Raw genomic sequence first — 16,594 nt, forward strand, 5'->3', positions numbered from 1 at the left:
CCGTTGCAGACCGCCCCGTTGCAGACAGCACCGTTGCAGACAGCACCGTTGCAGACAGCACCGTTGCAGACAGCACCGTTGCAGACCGCACCGTTGCAGACCGCACCGTTGCAGACCGCACCGTTGCATGCAGACCGCACCGTTGCATGCAGACCGCACCGTTGCAGACCGCACTGTTGCAGACAGCACCGTTGCAGACCGCACCCTTGCAGACCGCACCGTTGCAGACCGCACCGTTGCAGACCGCACCGCTGCAGACCGCACCGTTGCAGACCGCACCGTTGCAGGCCTCGGTACTGTAGGCCTCGGCGTTGCAGACAGCACAGTTGCAGACCGCACCGTTGCAGACCGCACCGTTGCAGACCGCACCGTTGCAGACCACACCGTTGCAGACCGCACCGCTGCAGACCGCACCGTTGCAGACCGCACCGTTGCAGACAGCACCGTTGCAGACCGCACCGTTGCAGACCGCACTGTTGCAGGCCACAACACTCACTATTATAATTTCACAGTTCAGGTTTTGAGTGGTACCTGGCTGGTAAGCTAAATGGATACCGACGGACATGTACGTGACCTATGAGGAGTGGTTAACAAATCTGAAAGTTGAGAAAAGAAGGTTGCAACATAAAGATCTCTGTTTTCAAGATGCTGAGAGAGGCAAATAAAGTGGACTTGAGTAATCAGTGTAAAATTATCTGGAACACTGGGTCAAACCAGGAAACATCGGGTTAAAGAGAGTGTTTAAATTGATCCACTTCACACTGCAGGAGCTGGATGTGATAGAGACTAAAGAGGCTGTGTAGGCAGATAATGGAAAAAAGATGGAAAAGATAATTTCAGAGTGTTCTCACCAAGGCTTTTGAGAATTGGGAAATGTGATTCAGGTGCTAACTCAGTGCATTCTCTCAATTCCATTTCAGCACCTCGACTTAACGTTTGATTTGCTTAAAGCATCAATTTTCAATGTAATGTTTACATATTTACCGTCGTCAATTACACTCATTATTCTCCTGTTCATAGATCCTATTATTAATGCCCTGCAAGGAGATGTGACCTGTAGGATTGTGAGTGTGGGGATGATGGTGGAATGATGAACTTTTCCTAACACTGAATATAATACTTTGCAGATATATCCGAATTGTTGGAACACACAATAGCGTCAACAAGGTCTTCCACTTAGTCTCATTTGAGTGCATGTTCACCAACAAGCCTTTCTCATTGGATTCCGGCTTACTGGGTAAGAAACCATCTTCTCCCTTTCGGCTGCCATGTCTGTGTTTAGTCTGTTTCCATGTCTGTGTTTAGTCTGTTCCATGTCTGTGTTTAGTCTGTTTCCATGTCTGTGTTTAGTCTGTTTCCATGTCTGTGTTTAGTCTGTTTCCATGTCTGTGTTTAGTCTGTTTCCATGTCTGTGTTTAGTCTGTTTCCATGTCTGTGTTTAGTCTGTTTCCATGTCTGTGTTTAGTCTGTTTTCATGTCTGTGTTTAGTCTGTTTCCATGTCTGTGTTTACTCTGTTTCCATGTCTGTGTTTAGTCTGTTCCATGTCTGTGTTTAGTCTGTTCCATGTCTGTGTTTAGTCTGTTCCATGTCTGTGTTTAGTCTGTTTCCATGTCTGTGTTTAGTCTGTTCCATGTCTGTGTTTAGTCTGTTTCCATGTCTGTGTTTAGTCTGTTCCATGTCTGTGTTTAGTATGTTTCCATGTCTGTGTTTAGTCTGTTCCATGTCTGTGTTTAGTCTGTTTCCATGTCTGTGTTTAGTCTGTTCCATGTCTGTGTTTACTCTGTTTCCATGTCTGTGTTTAGTCTGTTTCCATGTCTGTGTTTAGTCTGTTTCCATGTCTGTGTTTAGTCTGTTCCATGTCTGTGTTTAGTCTGTTTCCATGTCTGTGTTTAGTCTGTTTCCATGTCTGTGTTTAGTCTGTTCCATGTCTGTGTTTAGTATGTTTCCATGTCTGTGTTTAGTCTGTTCCATGTCTGTGTTTAGTCTGTTTCCATGTCTGTGTTTAGTCTGTTTCCATGTCTGTGTTTAGTCTGTTCCATGTCTGTGTTTAGTGTGTTCCATGTCTGTGTTTAGTAGGTTTCCATGTCTGTGTTTAGTATGTTTCCATGTCTGTGTTTAGTCTGTTTCCATGTCTGTGTTTAGTCTGTTCCATGTCTGTGTTTAGTATGTTTCCATGTCTGTGTTTAGTCTGTTCCATGTCTGTGTTTAGTCTGTTTCCATGTCTGTGTTTAGTCTCTTTCCATGTCTGTGTTTAGTCTGTTTCCATGTCTGTGTTTAGTCTGTTCCATGTCTGTGTTTAGTCTGTTTCCATGTCTGTGTTTAGTCTGTTTCCATGTCTGTGTTTAGTCTGTTTCCATGTCTGTGTTTAGTCTGTTTCCATGTCTGTGTTTAGTCTGTTCCATGTCTGTGTTTAGTCTGTTTCCGCGTCTGTGTTTAGTCTGTTTCCACGTCTGTGTTTAGAACATAAGAACTAGGAGCAGGAGTAGGCCATCTGGCCCCTCGTGCCTGCTCCCCCATTCAATGAGATCATGGCTGATCTTTTGTGGACTCGGCTCCACTTTCCGGCCCGAACACCATAACCCTTAATCCCTTTATTTTTCAAAAAACTATCAATCTTTATCTTAAAAACATTTCATAAAGGAGCCTCTACTGCTTCACTGGGCAAGGAATTCCATAGATTCACAACCCTTTGGGTGAAGAAGTTCCTCCTAAACTCAGTCCTAAATCTACTTCCCCTTATTTTGAGGCTATGTCCCCTAGTTCTGCTGTCACCCGCCAGTGGAAACAACCTGCCCGCATCTATCCTATCTATTCCCTTCATAATTTTAAATGTTTCTATAAGATCTCCCCCTCATCCTTCTAAATTCCAACGAGTACAGTCCCAGTCTACTCATCCTCTTCTCGTAATCCAACCCCTTCAGCTCTGGGATTAACCTAGTGAATCTCCTCTGCACACCCTCCAGTGCCAGTACGTCCTTTCTCAAGTAAGGAGACCAAAACTGAACACGATACTCCAGGTGTGGCCTCACTAACACTTTATACAATTGCAACATAACCTCCCTAGTCTTAAACTCCATCCCTCTTGCAATGAAGGAGAAAATTCCACTCACCTTCTTAATCACCTGTTGCACCTGTACACCAACGTTTTGCGACTCATGCACTAGCACACCCAGGTCTCTCTGCACAGCAGCATGTTTTAATATTTTATCATTCAAATAATAATCCCGTTTGCTGTTATTCCTACCAAAATGGATAACCTCACATTTATCAACATTGTATTCCATCTGCCAGACCCTAGCCCATTCACTTAACCTATCCAAATCCCTCTGCAGACTTCCAGTATCCTCTGCACTTTTCGCTTTACCACTCATCTTAGTGTCGTCTGCAAACTTGGGCACATTGCCCTTGGTCCCCAACTCCAAATCATCTATGTAAATTGTGAACAATTGTGGGCCCAACACTGATCCCTGAGGGACACCACTAGCTACTGATTGCCAACCAGAGAAACACATTAATCCTCACTCTTTGCTTTCTATTAATTAACCAATCCTCTATCCATGCTACTACTTTACCCTTAATGCCATGCATCGTTATCTTGTGCAGCAACCTTTTGTGTGGCACCTTGTCAAAGGCTTTCTGGAAATCCAGATATACCACATCCATTGGCTCCCCATTATCTACTGCACTGGTAATGTCCTCAAAAGATTCCACTAAATTAGTTAGGCACGACCTGCCCTTTATGAACCCATGCTGCGTCTGCCCAATGGGACAATTTCTATCCAGATGCCTCACTATTTCTTCCTTGATGATAGATTCCAGCATCTTCCCTACTACCGAAGTTAAGCTAACTGGCCGATAATTTCCTGCTCTCTGCCTACCCCCGTTTTTAAACAGTGGCGTCACGTTTGCTAATTTTCAATCCGCCGGGACCACCCCAGAGTCTAGTGAATTTCGGTAAATTATCACTAGTGCATTTGCAATTTTCCTAGCCATCTCTTTTAGCACTCTGGGATGCATTCCATCAGGGCCAGGAGACTTGTCTACCTTTAGTCCCATTAGCTTGCCCATCACTACCTCCTTAGTGATAACAATCCTCTCAAGGTCCTCACCTGTCATAGCCTCATTTCTATCAGTCACTGGCATGTTATTTGTGTCTTCCACTGTGAAGACCGACCCAAAAAACCTGTTCAGTTCCTCAGACATTTCCTCATTTCCCATTATTAAATCTCCATTCTCATCCTCTAAAGGACCAATATTTACCTTAGCCACTCTTTTCTGTTTTATATATTTGTAGAAACTTTTACTGTCTTTTTATATTCTGAGCAAGTTTACTCTCATAATCTATCTTGCTCTTCTTTATAGCTTTTTTAGTGGCTTTCTGTTGCCCCCTAAAGATTTCCCAGTCCTCTAGTCTCCCACTAATCTTTGCCACTTTGTATGCTTTTTCCTTCAATTTGATACTCTCCCTTATTTCCTTAGATAGCCACGGTCGATTTTCCCTCTTTCTACCGTCCTTCCTTTTTGTTGGTATAAACCTTTGCTGAGCACTGTGAAAAATCGCTTGGAAGGTTCTCCACTGTTCCTCAACTGTTCCACCATAAAGTCTTAGCTCCCAGTCTACCTTAGTTAGTTCTTCTCTCATCACATTAGAACATAGAACAGTACAGCACAGAACAGGCCCTTCAGCCCTCAATGTTGTGCCAAGCCATGATCACCCTACTCGAACTCACGTATCCACCCTATACCCGTAACCCAACAACCCCCCCCCCCCCCAACCTTACTTTTATTAGGACACTACGGGCAATTTAGCATGGCCAATCCACCTAACCCGCACATCTTTGGACTGTGGGAGGAAACCGGAGCACCCGGAGGTGGTGGAAGCAGGGACGATAGTGACATTTATGGGGCATCTTGACAAATACATGAATAGGATGGGAGTAGAGGGATACGGACCCAGGAAGTATAGAAGGTTTTAGGTTAGACGGGCAGCATGGTCGGCACGGGCTTGGAGGGCTGAAGGGCCTGTTCCTGTGCTGTACTTATCTTTGTTCTTTTTGCACTGGCTCCCACCCTCAATAATATTCTCATCTTTGTGTTCAAATCCACACGTTGCATTGCCCCTGTACTATCATAAAACAGTATTCAGTCAGAAAATAGTTACTCAATGGGCTGGTTTAGCACAGTGGGCTAGGCAGCTGGTTTGTAATGCAGAACAAGGCCAGCAGCGTGGGTTCAATTCCCGTACCAGCCTCCCCGAACAGGCGTCGGAATGTGGCGACTAGGGGCTTTTCACAGTAACTTCATCCAGCAGGGGGCAGCAGAGCAGAGCTTCTGATTGGCTGTTCCAGGGAGATTTGCATACGTGCAGTGCGGTCAGCGTAAGTTGAAGGTGCACCTGCATCAGTGACCCGAGGAGTTTGACGGAAGTCAAGCATCCAGCATGGGGCAGCAGAGCAGAGCTTCTGATTGGCTGTTCCGGGGAGATTTGCATACGTGCAGTGCGGTCAGCGTAAGTTGAAGGTGGTTTGTGAAGGTGCTGTTCTCGAGTGACAGCTTTACCCGAAACACTACTTACGTAGTGTCTCCCACCCATCCTCCTCCTCTAACCAAAAAAAAGTTCTGTCCGTTGGATTGCTAGACTAACAAGTTTTTTATTTTTATTTTTCAGTAGTTGGGAAGTTAGTTCAGTGGGAATGGAGGCTAAGGCAGTTGAATGTTCCTCCTGCAGAATGTGGGAGGAAAGGGTCACCTCTAGTATCCCTTCTGACTACATCTGCGGGAAGTGCACCCAACTCCAGCTCCTCGAGAGCCGCGTTAGGGACCTGGAGCTGGAGCTGGATGAACTTCGGATCATTCGGGAGGCGGAGGAGGTTATTGAGAGGAGTTATAGGGAGGTAGTCACACCTCAGGTAAAAGAAGAAGGTAGATGGGTTACCGTCAGGGGAGGGAGAGGGAACCGGCAGGCAGTGCAGGGATCCCCTGTGGTCGTTCCCCTCTATAACAAGTATACCGTTTTGGATACTGTTGCGGGGGACGACTTACCAGGGGTAAGCAATAGGGCACAGGTCTCTGGCACAGAGTCTGTCCCTGTTGCTCAGAAGGGAAGGGAGAAGAGGAACAGAGCACTTGTCATTGGGGACTCCATAGTTAGAGGAACAGACAGGAGGTTCTGTGGGAACGAAAGAGACTCACGGTTGGTGTGTTGCCTCCCAGGTTCCAGGGTCCGTGATGTCTCTGATCGTGTTTTTGGGATCCTTAAGGGGGAGGGGGAGCAGCCCCAAGTCGTGGTCCACATAGGTACCAACGACATAGGTAGGAAGAGAGATGGGGATTTGAGACAGAAATTCAGGGAGCTACGGTGGAAGTTGAGAGCTAGAACAAACAGAGTTGTTATCTCTGGGTTGTTATCCGTGCCACGTGCTAGTGAAGTGAGAAATAAGGAGAGAGAGGAGTTGAACACGTGGCTACAGGGATGGTGCAGGAGGGAGGGTTTTGGTTTCCTAGATAATTGGGTCTTAATTGGGACATAGATAAGCTGCAGAGCTGGGCTGAGAGGTGGCAGATGGAGTTTAATGCGGAAAAGTGTGAGGTGGTTCACTTTGGAAGGAGTAACAGGAATGCAGAGTACTGGGCTAATGGCAAGATTCTGTAAGAAGTCTTACAACACCAGGTTAAAGTCCAACAGGTTTGTTTCAAACACGAGCTTTCGGAGCACGGCTCCTTCTTCAGGTGAATCTTCACCTGAAGAAGGAGCCGTGCTCCGAAAGCTCGTGTTTGAAACAAACCTGTTGGACTTTAACCTGGTGTTGTAAGACTTCTTACTGTGCTCACCCCAGTCCAACGCCGGCATCTCCACATCATGGCAAGATTCTTGGTAGTGTAGATGAACACAGAGATCTCGGCATCCAGGTACATAAATCTCTGAAAGTTGCCACCCAGGTTAATAGGGCTGTTAAGAAGGCATATGGTGTGCTAGCCTTTATAAGCAGGGGGATTGAGTTTCGGAACCACAAGGTCATGCTGCAGCTGTACATAACTCTGGTGCGGCCGCACCTGGAGTACTGCGTGCAGTTCTGGTCACCACATTATAGGAAGGATGTGGAAGCTTTGGAAAGGGTTCAGAGGAGATTTACTAGGATGTTGCCTGGTATGGAGGGAAGGTCTTACGAGGAAAGGCTCAGGGAATTGAGGTTGTTTTCGTTAGAGAGGAGAAGGCTGAGAGGTGACTTAATAGAGACATATAAGATAGTCAGAGGGTTAGATAGGGTGGATAGTGAGAGTCTTTTTCCTCGGATGGTGATGACCAACACGAGGTGACATAGCTTTAAATTGAGGGGTGATAGATATAGGACAGATGTCAGAGGCAGTTTCTTTACTCAGAGAGTACATAGAACATAGAACAGTACAGCACAGAACAGGCCCTTCAGCCCTCAATGTTGTGCCGAGCCATGATCACCCTACTCAAACCCACGTATCCACCCTATACCCGTAACCCAACAACCCCCCCCTTAACCTTACTTTTATTAGGACACTACGGGCAATTTAGCATGGCCAATCCACCTAACCCGCACATCTTTGGACTGTGGGAGGAAACCGGAGCACCCGGAGGAAACCCACGCCCACACGGGGAGGACGTGCAGACTCCACACAGACAGTGACCCAGCCGGGAATCGAACCTGGGACCCTGGAGCTGTGAAGCATTTATGCTAACCACCATGCTACCGTGCTGCCCCGAAGTAGTAGGGGTGTGGAACGCCCTGCCTGCAACAGTAGTAGACTCGCCAACTTTAAGGGCATTTAAGTGGTCACTGGATAGACATATGGATGAAAATGGAATAGTGTAGGTCAGATAGGCTTCAGGTGGTTTCGCAGGTCGGCGCAACATCGAGGGCCGAAGGGCCCGTACTGCGCTGTAGTGTTCTATGTTCTATGTTCTATGGACGTGCTCTGTACACAAATCAAAGAGCTCTTAATTTTCAGTGGTTATTCTGCCTACTAACCTTTAATTGTAATACACCTGGACCTCAATTAAGTTAGTTCTTCCCCCCCCCCCCCCCCCTCCCCAGTTAAGTATTTTATCCTTCATTATTCCTTACCTTTTTCATAATTATGGATTGGATTTGTTTATTGTCACGTGTACCAAGGTACAGTGAAAAGTATTTTTCTGCGAGCAGCTCAACAGATCATTAAGTACATGAAAATGAAATAAACGGAAAATACATAATAGGGCAACACAAGATATACAATGTAACTACATAAGCACCGGCATCGGATGAAGCATACAGGGTGTAGTGTTAATGAGGTCAGTCAATAAGAGGGTCGTTTAGGAGTCTGGTGACAGTGGGGAAGAAGCTGTTTTTGAGTCTGTTCGTGCGTGTTCTCAGACTTCTGTATCTCCTGCCCGATGGAAGAAGTTGGAAGAGTGAGTAAGCCGGGTGGGAGGGTTCCTTGATTATGCTGCCCGCTTTCCCCAGGCATGGGAGGTGTGGATAAGGGTGGCACGGTGGCACAGTGGTTAGCACTGCTGCCTCACAGCTCCAGGGACCCGGGTTCAATTCCAACCTCGGGTCACTGTCTGTGTGGAGTCTGCACGTTCTCCCAGTGTCTGCGTGGGTTTCCTCCGGGTGCTCCGGTTTCCTCCCACAGTCCAAAGATGTGCAGGTTAGGTGGATTGGCCAAGCTAAATTGTCCCTGAGTGTCCAAAGGTTAGGTGGAGTTAAGGGATTGTGGGGGAGTGGGACTCGATAGAGAGCTCTTTCACAGGGATTGTGGGGGAGTGGGCCTCGATAGAGAGCTCTTTCACAGGGATTGTGGGGGAGTGGGCCTCGATAGAGAGCTCTTTCACAGGGATTGTGGGGGAGTGGGCCTCGATAGAGAGCTCTTTCACAGGGATTGTGGGGGAGTGGGCCTCGATAGAGAGCTCTTTCACAGGGATTGTGGGGGAGTGGGCCTCGATAGAGAGCTCTTTCACAGGGATTGTGGGGGAGTGGGCCTCGATAGAGAGCTCTTTCACAGGTGCAAACTCAAGAGGCCAAATGGCTTTCTGCACTGTCAGGATTCTATGAATCAAAGAATACTGTATAGTCTCCATCTCTTCAGTGATCTGTACACAGGTGCATCTGGGTCCTGCTCCTGCATGCCCCCTTTTCGAATTTTACCCTTTATTTTAGATTGTCTCCATGTTCTCCCAAAATACATCACCTGACGCTTCACCACATCTGCCACCTATCTGCCCACTCCACCACCTTTACCACATCTGTCACCTATCTGCCCACTCCACCACCTTTACCACATCTGTCACCTATCTGCCCACTCCACCACCTTTACCACATCTGCCACCTATCTGCCCACTCCACCACCTTTACCACATCTGTCACCTATCTGCCCACTCCACCACCTTTACCACATCTGCCACCTATCTGCCCACTCCACCACCTTTACCACATCTGTCACCTATCTGCCCACTCCACCACCTTTACCACATCTGCCACCTATCTGCCCACTCCACCACCTTTACCACATCTGTCACCTATCTGCCCACTCCACCACCTTTACCACATCTGTCACCTATCTGCCCACTCCACCACCTTTACCACATCTGTCACCTATCTGCCCACTCCACCACCTTGTCTCTGACCTATTGAGGTTCAGCATTGTCCTCTTCACAGTTAACTATAATTTGATGTTTTATGTCATCTGCAAACTTTGAAATTGTCCCCTGCGCACCAAGATCGAGATCATTAATATAGACCAGGAAAGGCAAGGGACCCAGACCGATCCCTGGGGAACATCCACTGCAAACCTTCCTCCAATCCGAAAACTATCCAGTGACAGTTACTCTCTGCTTCCTGTTATTCAGCCAGTTTTGTATCCATGTTGCTACCGTCCCTTCAAGGATATTGGAGCGAATCTGTGTGTGGAACCAGAGGAAATGGGAGAGATAATAAATGAATATTTTGCCTCAGTATTCACCAAAGAGAGGGACTTGGTGGATGAGGAGAATAGGGTAGAGTGGGTAGATATTCTGAGTCATGTTGATATTAATAAAGAGGAGGGGTTGGGCATCTTAAATAGCATTAAAGTAGATAAGTCCCCAGGGCCTGATGGGATCTACCCCAGAATACCAAGGGAGGAAATTGCTGGGGCCTTGACAGTAATCTTTGTCTCCTCATTGGCTACAGGTGGAGTTCCAGAGGACTGGAGAGTAGCCAATGTTGTTCCTTTGTTTAAGAAGAGCAGCAGGGACAATCCAGGAAATTATAGGCTGGTGAGCCCTAAATTAGTGGTAGGGAAATTATTGGAAAAGATTCTTAGAGATAGGATTTAGTCACATTTGGAAACAAATAGACTTATTAGTGATGGACAGCATGGTTTTGTGAAGGGGAGGTCGTGCCTCACTAATTTGATCGAGTTTTTCGAGGAAGTGACGAAGATGATACTGTCACGGGAATGTCCGTTTAAGAAATGTTTTGTCTTATCACATGGCTTCAGTGATGTCATTGTGTGGGTGGAGTTGGGCTGTGGATCTGAGGTTTACTTTTGTTTTGAGCTGTTGTGTGCCTCTGAGTTTTTCCAATTTGGGTTTCACATTTGGAAGCTGGATTCAGACAGAGAAGTCTTGTTCTCTCTCTCTCTCTCTGCATGTTAAAAGCTGTCTCCAGATCACTTGATAATTTAAAAGTGATAACTGTTTTCTGGAAGGAACTCAAACCTGCTGCTTTGAAAAGCAACCAAGAGCATCTATAGCAGGTTTTGAGTGCTGTGCGCTGGGCCACATCTTTGAAAGGAGGTACTGGTTTATGGGATGTTATAAAATTGGAACAGCTTGGGGGAATTCATTAAGGGTTATATATAGAGTACTGTAGCTGTGCGGGGTATTTATGTTGGAGTTGATAAAGATGTTTACTGTGTGTGTTTATAAAAATATTAACTAACTTTGTAGAATAAACTTTGTTTTTGATTAAAAGTGCCTAAGCCCTCTGTTGAATAACATCGGAAAGGCAGGTCCTTGTGCTCCCCGTAACCAAAATGAATAAACAGTTGTAGGTCAGGTGAATGTCATGATATACTTTGGAGTTTTCCAAACCCTGGCCCACAGCACTTTCTTGACTACCTTGTTCACTTGTCCCCCTCTATCTCTCCTGAAGCAGCTATATCCTTCAATGTTCAGCTGCCAATCCTGCCCTTCCTTTAACCATGTTTCTGTGATAGCCACAGCATTGTAATTCCAAGTACTGATCAGTGCTCTAAGTCCATCTGCCTTACCCGCTATTCATCTGATGGTGAAATAAATATACACTTCCAGAAATCTGAAACCCTCCCTCCTACACCACCAGTTTAGCCACGTGTTTAGCTGCACTATCCTCCTATTTCTAGCCTCACTGTCACGTGGCACAGGGAGTAATCCTGAGATTACAACCCTAGAGGTCCTGCTTTTGAGCTTACTGCCAAACTCCCTGAACCCCTTCTGCAGGACCTCATCACTCTTCCTGTCTATGTCGTTAGTACCTATGTGAACTAAGACCTCTGGCTGTTTACCCTTCCCCTTCAGTGTTCGTTCAGAGATATTAGGGTGGTTCTGATGGGAGATTTTAACTTCCCCAACATTGAATGGGATTAGTGTAGTGTTGGAGGCGTAGATGGAGCAGAATTTGTAAGGAGCATCCAGGAGAGTTTTTTAGAGCAGTATGTAAATAGTCCAACTCGGGAAGGGGCCATACTGGACCTGGTATTGGGGAATGATCCCAGCCAGGTGGTTGACGTTTCAGTCGGTGATTACTTTGGGAATAGCGATCACAATTCTGTAAGTTTTAGAATACTCATGGACAAAGACGAGAGTGGTCCTAAAGGAAGAGTGATAAATTGGGGAAAGGCCAAGTATAACAAAATTCGGCAGGAGCTCGGGAATGTGGACTGGGAGCAGCTGTTTAAAGGTAAATCCACATTTGAAATGTGGGAGTCTTTTAAGGAAAGGTTGATTAGAGTGCTGGACAGACATGTCCCTGTGAAAATGAGAGATAGAAATGGCAAGATTAGGGAACCATGGATGACGGGTGGAATTGTGAGACTAGCTAAGATGAAAAAGGAAGCATATGTAAGATCGAGGCGACTCAAAACTGATGAAGCTTTGGAGGAATAGAACATAGAACATTACAGCGCAGTACAGGCCCTTCGGCCCACGATGTTGCGCCGTCCTGTGAAACCCCTCTAAAGCCGATCTACACTATTCCCTTATCGTCCATATGCCTATCCAATGACCATTTGAATGCGTTTAGTCTTGACGAGTCCACTACTGTTGCAGGCAGGGCATTCCACGCCCTTACTACTCTCTGAGTAAAGAACCTACCTCGGATATCTGTTCTATATCTATCTCCCCTCAATTTAAAGCTATGTCACCTCATGCTGGACATCACCATCCGAGGAAAAAGGCTCTCACTGTCCACCCTATCTAATCCTCTGATCATCTTGTATGCCTCAATTAAGTCCCCTCTTAACCTTCTTCTCTCTAACGAAAACAGCCTCAAGTCCTTCAGCCTTTCCTCATATGATCTTCCCTCCATACCAGGCAACATTCTGGTAAATCTCCTCTGTACCCTTTCCAATGCTTCCACATCCTTCCTATAATGTGGCGACCAGAACTGCACACAATACTCCAAATGCGGCCGCACCAGAGTTTTGTACAACTGCAACATGACCTTATGGCTCCGAAACTCAATTCCTCGACCAATAAAAGCTAACACACCGTACGCCTTCTTAACAACCCTCTCAACCTGGGTGGCAACTTTCAGGGATCTATGGACATGGACACATCGAGATCTCTCTGCTCGTCCACACTACCAAGAATCTTACCATTAGCCCAGTACTCTGCCTTTCTGTTATTCCTCCCAAAATGAATCACCTCACACTTTTCTGCATTAAACTCCATTTTCCACCTGTCAGCCCAGCTCTGCAGCTTATCTATGTCCCTCTGTAACTTGTAACATCCTTCTGCACTGTCCACAACTCCACCGACTTTAGTGTCATCTGCAAATTTACTCACCCATCCTTCTACGCCCTCCTCCAGGTCATTTATAAAAATGACAAACAGCAACGGCCCCAAAACAGATCCTTGTGGCACACCACTAGTAACTGGACACCAGTCAGAGCATTTCCCATCAACCACCACTCTTCGTCTTCTATCAGCTAGCCAATTTCTGATCCAAACTGCAAAATCACCCTGAATCCAATGCGTCTGTATTTTCTGGAATAGCCTACCGTGGGGAACCTTATCAAACGCTTTACTGAAATCCATATACACCACATCAACTGCTTTACCCTCATCCACCTGTTTGGTCACCTTCCCGAAGAACTCAATGAGGTTTGTGACCTATCCTTCACAAAAGCATGTTGACTATCTCTAATCAAATTATTCCTTTCCAGATGATTATACATCCTATCTCTTATAAACCTTTCCAAGACTTTTCCCACAACAGAAGTAAGGCTCACTGGCCTATAGTTACCGGGGTTATCTCTACTCCCCTTCTTCTACAAGGGGACAACATTTGCTATCCTCCAGTCCTCTGGCACTATTCCTGTAGACAAAGATGACTTAAAGATCAAAGCCAAAGGCTCAGCAAACTCCTCCCTAGCTTCCCAGAGAATCCTAGGATAAATCCCATCCGGCCCAGGGGACTTATCTATTTTCACACTTTCCAGAATCGCTGGAAAGTAGGACAAATCTCAAACGCGCAATAGAGGGCTAAAAGGGGTTATGAAATATCTTTGGCTAACAGGGTTAAGGAAAATCCCAAAGCCTTTTATTCGTATATAAGGAGCAAGAGGGTAACTGGAGAAAGGATTGGCCCACTCAAAGACAAAAGAGGGAATTTATGCGTGGAGTCAGAGGAAATGGGTGAGATTCTTAATGAGTACTTTGCATCGGTATTCACCAAGGAGAGGGACATGATGGATGTTGAGGCTAGGGATGGATTTTAAATACTCTAGGTCATGTCGGCATAAGGAAGGGGGAGGTTTTGGGTATTCTAAAAGGCATTAAGGTGGACAAGTCCCCAGGACCGGATGGGATCTATCCCAGGTTACTGAGGGAAGCGAGGGACGAAATAGCTGGGGCCTTAACAGATATCTTTGCAGCATCCTTGAGCACGGGTGAGGTCCCGGAGGACTGGAGAATTGCTAATGTTGTCCCTTTGCTTAAGAAGGGTAGCAGGGATAATCCAGGGAATTATAGACCTGTGAGCTTGATGTCAGTGGTAGGCAAACTGTTGGAGAAGATACTGAGGGATAGGATCTATTCACATCTGGAAGAAAATAGACTTATCAGTGATAGGCAGCATGGTTTTGTTGAGGGAAGGTCATGTCTTACAAACCTAATAGAATTCTTTGAGGAAGTGACAAAGTTAATTGATGAGGGAAGGGCTGTAGATGTCATATACATGGACTTTAGTAAAGCATTTGATAAAGTTTCCCATGGCAGGTTGATGGAAAAAGTGAAGTCGTATGGGGTTCAGGGTGTACTAGCTAGATGGATAAAGAACTGGCTGGGCAACAGGGGACAGAGAGTAGTGGTGGAAGGGAGTGTCTCAAAATGGAGAAGGGTGACTAGTGGTGTTCCACAGGGATCCGTGCTCGGACCACTGTTGTTTGTGATATACATAAATGATCTGGACGAAGGTATAAGTGGTCTGATGAGCAAGTTTGCAGATGATACTAAGATTGGTGGAGTTGCAGATAGCGAGGAGGACTGTCAGAGAATACAGCAAAATATAGATAGATTGGAGAGTTGGGCAGAGAAATGGCAGATGGAGTTCAATCCACGCAAATGCGAGGTGATGCATTTTGGAAGATCAAATTCAAGAGCAGACTATATGGTCAATGGAAGGGTCTTGGGGGAAATTGATGTACAGAGAGATCTGGGAGTTCAGGTCCATTGTACCCTGAAGGTGGCAACGCAGGTTGATAGAGTGGTCAAGAAGGCCTACAGCATGCTTGCCTTCATCGGACGGGGTATTGAGTACAAGAGTTGGCAGGTCATGTTACAGTTGTATAGGACTTTGGTTCGGCCACATTTGGAATACTGCGTGCAGTTCTGGTCGCCACATTACCAGAAGGATGTGGATGCTTTAGAGAGGGTGCAGAGGAGGTTCACCAGGATGTTGCCTGGTATGGAGGGTGCTAGCTATGAGTAGATTAGGATTGTTTTCGTTGGAAAGACGGAGGTTGAGGGGAGACTTGATTGAGGTCTACAAAATTGAGAGGTATGGACAAGAGTGGGGGTGTCAGTTACAAGGGGTCACAATTTCAAGGTGAGAGGGGGAAAGTTTAAGGGAAATGTGCGTGGAAAGTTTTTTACGCAGAGGGTGGTGGGTGCCTGGAACGCTTTACCAGCAGAGGTGGTAGAGGTGGGCACGATAGCATCATTTAAGATGTATCTGGACAGATATATGAACGGGCGGGGAACAGAGGGAAGTAGACCTTGGAAAATAGGCAACAGGTTTAGATAAAGGATCCGGATCGGCGCAGGCTGGGAGGGCCGAAGGGCCTGTTCCTGTGCTGTAATTTTCTTTGTTCTTTGTTTATCCCCGACCCTGGTTCCAGAGAGGCCACATACCATCCTGGAGGCTCTTTCACTTCCACAGAAGCACCTATCTGTGCCCCTGACTATAGAGTCCCTGATAACTATCGCTCTCCTGCACTTTGCCCTCCCCTGCTGTGCAACAGAGCCAGTTGTGATGCCATTGTTCTGGCTGCTGTTGTTTTCCCGATAGACTATCCCCCTCAACAATATCCAAAGGGGTATACCTGTTAGAGAGAGGGACAACCACAGGGGATTCCTGCACTGACTGCCTGCCCTTTCTCGTGGTCACCCATCTGTCTGCCTGCACCTTGGGTGTGACCACATCTCTATAACTCCTATCTCTGACGCTTTCCGCCACCTGCATGCTCCGATGTGAATCCAATTGCTGCTCCAACCAAACCACGGGGTCTGTGAGGAGCTGCCATTGGTTGCACTTGCTGCAGACGTCGATCGGAACGCTGGAAGCTTCACGGATCTCCCACATCTCACAGTTAGAGCACTGCACCCGCTGAGTGACATTTAAGCACTCGTTAATTAACAATACTTCTTAAATTGTTATTAGATTAAGTTACAATTAACTATATTCTCCCTGACGCTAGATTTTTGCTGTAAAATTAAATAGAACATAGAACATAGAACGATACAGCGCAGTACAGGCCCTTCGGCCCTCGATGTTGCACCAACATGGAAAAAAACTAAAGGCCATCTAACCTACACTATGCCCTTATCATCCATATGCTTATCCAATAAACTTTTAAATGCCCTCAATGTTGGCGAGTTCACTACTGTTGCAGGTAGGGCATTCCACGGCCTCACCACTCTTTGCGTAAAAAACCCACCTCTGACCTCTGTCCTATATCTATTACCCCTCAATTTAAGGCTATGTCCCCTCGTGCTAGCCACCTCCATCCGCGGGAGAAGGCTCTCGCTGTCCACCCTATCTAACCCTCTGATCATTTTGTATGCCTCTATTAAGTCACCTCTTAACCTTCTTCTCTCTAACGAAAACAACCTCAAGT

The 16,594-nt window shown here is 46.3% G+C and overlaps 1 protein-coding gene across 1 annotated transcript in view; it reads left to right on the plus strand.

Moving 5' to 3' along the window:
* Nucleotides 1–1,083: 1,083 nt before the first annotated feature.
* Nucleotides 1,084–16,594, plus strand: part of LOC119966915 (BTB/POZ domain-containing protein 9-like) — a gene marked incomplete at its 5' end in the record, with an annotated part of 51,118 nt that continues 35,607 nt past the window's right edge. The window contains one exon of the mRNA XM_038798873.1: nucleotides 1,084–1,237. Within this exon, the coding sequence (XP_038654801.1) occupies nucleotides 1,084–1,237 (154 nt within the window). The remainder of the gene's footprint in view (nucleotides 1,238–16,594) is intronic.

This window comes from Scyliorhinus canicula, chromosome 6 (genome assembly GCF_902713615.1).
Source record: "Scyliorhinus canicula chromosome 6, sScyCan1.1, whole genome shotgun sequence".
In the NCBI taxonomy this organism is placed as follows: Eukaryota; Metazoa; Chordata; class Chondrichthyes; order Carcharhiniformes; family Scyliorhinidae; genus Scyliorhinus; species Scyliorhinus canicula.